At 40.6% G+C, this 6,360-nt stretch overlaps 2 protein-coding genes across 8 annotated transcripts in view; one reads left to right on the forward strand and one right to left on the reverse strand.

Annotated features, from left to right (window-relative positions):
* Positions 1–5,848, forward strand: part of LOC117175625 (protein N-terminal glutamine amidohydrolase) — a 212,151-nt gene extending 206,303 nt beyond the window's left edge. Inside the window, exon 5 of the mRNA XM_033365334.1 lies at positions 5,745–5,848. The gene's annotated coding sequence lies outside the window, so the exon portion shown is untranslated. The remainder of the gene's footprint in view (positions 1–5,744) is intronic.
* The window catches only part of LOC117174095, a 298,870-nt gene that overhangs the window by 6,308 nt on the left and 286,202 nt on the right, over positions 1–6,360 (reverse strand). For all 7 annotated transcript variants that reach the window (XM_033362825.1, XM_033362821.1, XM_033362819.1 and 4 more), the window contains one exon: positions 5,798–6,040. In XM_033362825.1, the coding sequence (XP_033218716.1) occupies positions 5,798–6,040 (243 nt within the window). The remainder of the gene's footprint in view (positions 1–5,797; positions 6,041–6,360) is intronic.

The raw sequence follows: 6,360 nt of genomic DNA on the forward strand, positions 1-6,360 counted from the left end.
CTTCAAATATGAGGTGAAAATACGGGCCAAATGCTGATGGGCTGAAGAAAACTTCTTCCACCAGAAGGTTTTGATACAATCTGGTCCCGGTGCGGAATAGTTGTTCATCCCTCTTAATACTCTTTTCACCTCCTCGGTAGTGATGGGTGGGCATTCTTTATCAGGTGTTATGAGGGCAACACATAACTCTTTGAAGCTATTTATATTTTCTGAGTCTTCGTCCAGTCTATGCTGAACTTCGTAGACTTCTCTCCAAAATATTTCGACCTCCTCTGGTTTGGGTGGGTGTTCGACAGTAACTGGAGGGTCTTGGAAGAGTCGAGATGGGTCAGAGAGAAACTGTTGATTTTCTCTGACCCACCTTGGCGGTAAAATTCCTGCCAGATGTGATGTAGTCAATCACACATTGAATGCTGGACGCGTACTTTCTTGCCCAGCCTATCTTTATGGCAAGTTGATGCATTCGTCTTTTGGTCTTATGATAGGCGTTGGTTTTGTTTTACGGTTCGCATCGGCCAAAGCTCTCGCTGCATTATACACACAATAATTGATAGCCCAGAGGTCGGATTCACCGGAAAAATGTCCACGAAGCTCGTCATCCATTTCAGCCAGTCATTGTTGTTCCCACGAGAAGCTAGGCAAAGGGGTTTGTCAATCCTTGTAGAGCCCCGCATGCAAGGATAAGGCTGCGTACTCTGAGAGGTCGCCCGGTATCCCAGAGTCACCATTCTAGACACCTCACCCAGGTGCCATTCAGCTTTCGGCGCGGTTTTCACACCTCCGCTTGGGGGTTAATTCCTTCGGGACCACCCCTGGACAATTGTCCGCGACTACCTATTTATTTTTATAACCATATGCAGCAGAAACCTTTGGTACAGGGACCTTCTATCCGCAACCCGAAGACGCGTTCGGTGGTTTTGTCATAGGCCCGTCGGTTTGATTCTAGAAGAATCAAAAAAAAAATATATATATATATATATTTTTGGATGCGTCTCTAGGTACTCAAGTAGCTTGATAGGTAGCTCATGGTTAGTGTTATCGAATGCCTTTCATTAGTCAAGCCAAGCCAAGCCATTGATATATTACGTCAATAGATGTTGGAATCCTAGGCGATACACATTTCTGTTTACAGGTTTTCTCTGCAAGCTGCCAGTCCTCTCTTGCATCCGCGTTTTTCAATTATTGCGCTCCACACCGGCTTAATAGATGTATATATCCTTACTTTTGAGGATGCCTTTAAATAGATTGTAGTTGGTGTTCAAGCAAGCTATAAGCCAGTGGTTCTTTGGACTTGACAAATCCCCGGGTTTAGGGATCAATATGGTGCGTCCCTTCACTAACCACTGCGGGATGTGTTGTTCTTCGTTTAAGAAAGTAGTATCTATACAACCTAGATGTTGGTGCGTAGAAGTGAACTTCTTCCAATAAATGTTGTTGATTTTATCTGGCCTGGCGCTGAAAAATTCTTAAATCGAGAGATAAGCATATTCATCGAGCTTATTAGTATCTCCATATACTTGTTATGCTTGAATCTCTTCTCGACACCATAAACCTGGACTTTTCCGTATTTAACTCTAACCTATTCTTATCCAGGTATCTCCTTAATCTTTACATCATCTTCTTTAAAGCCTCGTTTTATATGATTTAGATTTTAAAACTATTTATTTATAACAGAACCTAAAAAATTTTAGGACAATTAAAAATTTTTGCAGAAAAACTAAATTATTTAAAAAGATATTTCAAGGAATTTTAAGTTGATGTTGAAATAATTTAAAATTTATAACTATTTTAAACAAACCTACATTTTTTATTATTATGAAAAAAGTAGAACTTTCTTAAGAATTTTGTAAGGATACGAAAATTTTCTTAAGACTTCTCTGAAAATTTCCAAAAATGTTAAAATAAATCTCCAAAACATTCGAATCAGTTTAAAAGTTATATAGAAATTTTAGAAATTTTAAAGAGATTTAAAATAATTTAAAACTTGAATGGTTTTCCAAAAATCTGTCAAATATTTTTAAATTTCTTAAAAACATTTTTGTGTTACATATCTTTTAAACTAACTCTTATGATTGGAACTTGCATGTTGGTGGCGGTAGTGAGAAAGTGTGCAGTGGCACGCGGTGAGAAGTTTTTACAAATTTTGTGTGGAAGATGTGAGTAGAGTGTGAGGGTGGAAGTCTACGAGATGAGTACGGTTGTGAGGGGTACATTGGAAGGATAGAAATTAATTTACATTGTAGTTGGGGGTGGGATTTGCCTAAATAGGTAAAGTGAGTTTAGGTTTGCAAAGGAGCTGGGTAGTTTTGTGTTTAGGTTTTTGGGCCTTCATGGCGGGCAAGGGAGGTTCTTGTAGTGATGGGGGATGCTAGGGGTGAGAAAAGGGTGAATAAAGGGCATGTGAGAGGTGAAATAGGGCAAAGAAACTGAAATTTTGGGGTGGTAAGCGGCAGCAGCCTTAAGATATATCTGTGGGCAGCAGTGAGTACTTTTGTGTATGAATAGGTTAAAGTTACCGACGGACGAGCGGGAGGTGGACAGCGAGAGTACTGACAGTGCTGGTAGTGAAGTAGACGGGGAGGAAATTTCCAGAGGGACACGACGGTCAGTTTTGCGTGGCCCAGTGTCAAGTGGCACGTCAGGAAGGGGGAAGAAGCGATCAGGCAAGGGAGAGAGCGTCCAGTGAAAGTGAGGGGGAGGATCTCTTGAAGAGGAAAAGGGAAATCAAAGAGAGTCCGGAGAAAAGCGCACTAAAGTGTCCCTTTCAAAAAAGCGTACGAACACGTAGGTCACCCTCCACCCTCCCCCCAATGGAGGGGCAGGCGGAGGAGGCTATCGGGGTGCTCATAGGCGAGACCAGAGGGTCAAGGGAGGACGTAAGGGGGGCTATGGAGCAGATGGAAAGCAGGAGGGAGGACCTAAGGGTAAGAGATGAGAGATGGGGAAAGGAAGTAAAAGAGCTGAGGGGAAAAGTAGAAGGATTGCAGAGGCAGTTGGTGTCGGTAAGGAAGAAAAAAGAGGACAAAATAAAAGAGATGAAAGAAGATATTAGGATGTGGAACGAAAGGACGGAATAAAGGCTGGAGAAGGTGGAGGGCAGGTCAGGAATGGAAGCAGTGGACAGGGGGGAGGGTGAGAAGTAAGGTATTTGGGAAAAAGTGAAGAGGATGATAGAAGAGAAAGTGGGAGAGCGTAAGAATGAAAAGGAGGAGAGAGCGGATAGGGAAAGGATAAGGGAAATGGAGTTGAGAATTGAGAGCAAAGAGAAGGCAGATAGGAGAAATAATATAGTGATAAGAGGATTGAAGCTCCATAGCGGGGAAGAAAGGGACGGGATGGAAGAGCTGCTACAGAGAATAGGGTGGGTTAAAGGCAAGGTAGGAAAAGTTAGGATGGAGGATAGAAAGGAGAATGAAGTGGCAGTGGTGAAATTGGAGAGCTAGGAAGAAAAATTGGGGGTAATGCGTAACAAAAATAGGATAAAGGACAATAAGGTTTTTGTCGACCAAGATTTGACCAGGAAGGAAAGGGATGTTCAGATAATGCTAAATGACAGGGCTAGGAAGGATAGGAGCGAAGGGAGAACAGTGAAGGTAGGGTATCGGAAAATAAAAATAGACGACAAAATGTGGGTATGGGACGAGGAGAAGGAGGTGTTGAAGGGGAATTTGTTTCGGGGGAAGTAGGGGGTGGGATTAAAGCAGGGTGGAGGAATGTTTAAGGTGTTGTACTGGAACCTAGCAGGGGTAAAGAAGAAAGATGAGGATTTCTGGAGGTATATTCAGGAATTTGATGTGATTAGACTGGTGGAGACGTGGGTAGAGAGAAAGGAATGGAAAAAAGTAGAGCGAAAATTTCCAAGGGGGTATACGTGGAGGCTACAGGAAGCGGTCAAAGTAAAAAGGAAAGGAAGGGATAGTGGGAGAATTATAACAGGGGTTAGGGATGGATTAGAGGAAGAACTTCATGGAGAGGGAGAGGGGGAGGGCGTGCAAATGTAGGCTGTAAAGATAGGAGGGGTGATGTTTACGTTTGTGACTGTGTACAATAAGGATGGAATGGGAAGGATTAAAGAAAGGGTAGAAAACTTACTAGGAGAGAGAGATGAGGGTATGGTGGTAATGGGGGGAGACTTTGATGCAAGGATTGGGCGGGAAGGGGGCCTGTACCAGGAAAGAGAGAGCTTTGATAGAAAATCGGAGGATAAAATAATGAATAAAGAGGGGGAGATTCAAAGAGACTGGATGGGGGATAGAGAGTGGGCGTTGGCGAATGGTATGGTAAAAGGGGACGAAGAGGGAGAATACACGTATGTGAGTAAGAGGGGTGTATCGGTGATAGACAACGTGATTGTGAATATGCAATGGTTTGAGGAGATAGAGAAGTAAGCAGTGGAAGGAAGGGTGGAATCAGACCATCAGCCATTGAGTTTGTGGATGCAGGGGGAGGCTGGCGAAAGGCAGGTTGGGGAAGAAGAGTCGTTAGGGGAGAGAATGTAATGGACGGTACTCAAAATGGAAGGTGACGCTATAAGTTTTAATGAAGTTGGCAAAATATTTTTTGATTTAAAACAAACATTCGAGAATCGTTTGGCGCAAAATTATGTACCAAGTGTAATAAAAACGTACTCAAGACTCCTTATGGAAATGGTGATATTACTGAAGATGATTTCATGTGCCACGTCCAAAATTTCTATGCTAACTGTATTCAGTATCTTAATAATTATTCAAATCAGTATGATTTCAAATATTTTCAATGGATAAGATTAAGAGACTCCATAGAATGGTACGATATTGAACCTAGTTGTGTTAGTGCAGTATATTTTAGCAATTCCCGGAACTAAGACATCTACAGAAAGGGTATTTTTTCTGATAAATGCTACATGGACAAAGGAAACAAGTGCTCTACAGGTACCCACAGTGAGGACAATGGTCGAGTTAAAGTATAACATGGGCACCTGCACCGATTTTGAAGAAGTTTTGACCAAAGTTCCTGAACGTTTAAAGAAGAACCATAGTGTTCAAAAGTGCGACTTTAAAAATAACAAGGATGCTACAGAGTGAAATGTGCAGAATAATAAGAGAATGTTAAAATGTATATCGTTTGTGTATATTGTACAGACACGTGTTACGTGATATACAATATAACACACAACACACATTATTACCCTAGTCATCTTCTTCCCTTTCCTTTCTAAAAAATGTAGAAATTTTTTTCAACTGAGGACCTGAAAAAAAGGTTCTTTCGTATAGACTGGGCGTTGTCATACACTATCGTGCGCAGCAGTTGGTAGCCCTACTATGTCTAAGGATAGACTGTAGCATATTCTTTCTAAGGACCATTTCGCTGGCCCCACCACCCACGCAAATTTAACTTTTTTCGGCCAAATATTTAGTGCAGAATTTGTTCAAATTTGTACAACCAAAATTAGAATTTGTGCATTACCGGAAGTACCTGATTCCTCAGAAAAACACTGGCGGGGCCAGTGAAACGTTTCGCTGGCTTTGACATTAACTAAAATCAACTTTATATGGGTGCATTATTTTCGTTTTAATTTGTTTAAATTTGTACAACCAACTTCATCCCCTAAAAGCTACCCCCTGTGAGAAAAACACTATGGAGCGACTATTTACGAGATTCAATCTTCATTTATAAATGAAAGAAAATTATTTAATTATTTTTTTCACCAAATTAGGCGAAGGTAGGGAGTAAATTAAAAAAGAAAAAAAAATCATTTGTTTTAGGTCACGTGGGTTTGTAACGATTATTTGCCGAAGTGAACTGCTTTAAAACTCACAGCTACTGAAGATCTAGATTTTGGCCTAGGCACATGAAATCCATTATGCTGAGGAATCAAATCCGCTCTATCTTTGTCCTGAAGTTCGGAATCAGAACTATCAGGCTCAGGATAATGCCTGTGCCTGGATCGTGGAGGAGCTTGAAGACGAGGCAGCGGGACAGGTGGTAACGTTCCATGAACACTTAATGTCGGATAACCGAAAACAGCCGAACTTGGCCTCGTTGGTCCCATTGGTTCTGCCTGAAAAAATGTGCAATGTCAAAGTAAGTAAAAATAAATATATGTATAATATATTGTATGCATAAATAATTAGAATAATTATTTGAATCGTTTGGAAAAATACTTGCGAAAAAACAACGTTCTAGGAAAATGAATTTTTCGTTTTAAATTATAGAAATTATATGCTTTGTTATAGTTTGACATAGAAACTGAACGATTATATGAAATTCAAAGCTTTTTATAAATACCAGGTGTATACATATGAAACCGGTATTTTTTCAAGAAAAAAACACATTTATTTCAAGAGAATGATAACAAATATTTTATTCAAAGTATGCGCC

Source organism: Belonocnema kinseyi, chromosome 6 (assembly GCF_010883055.1).
Source record: "Belonocnema kinseyi isolate 2016_QV_RU_SX_M_011 chromosome 6, B_treatae_v1, whole genome shotgun sequence".
Taxonomy (NCBI): domain Eukaryota; kingdom Metazoa; phylum Arthropoda; class Insecta; order Hymenoptera; family Cynipidae; genus Belonocnema; species Belonocnema kinseyi.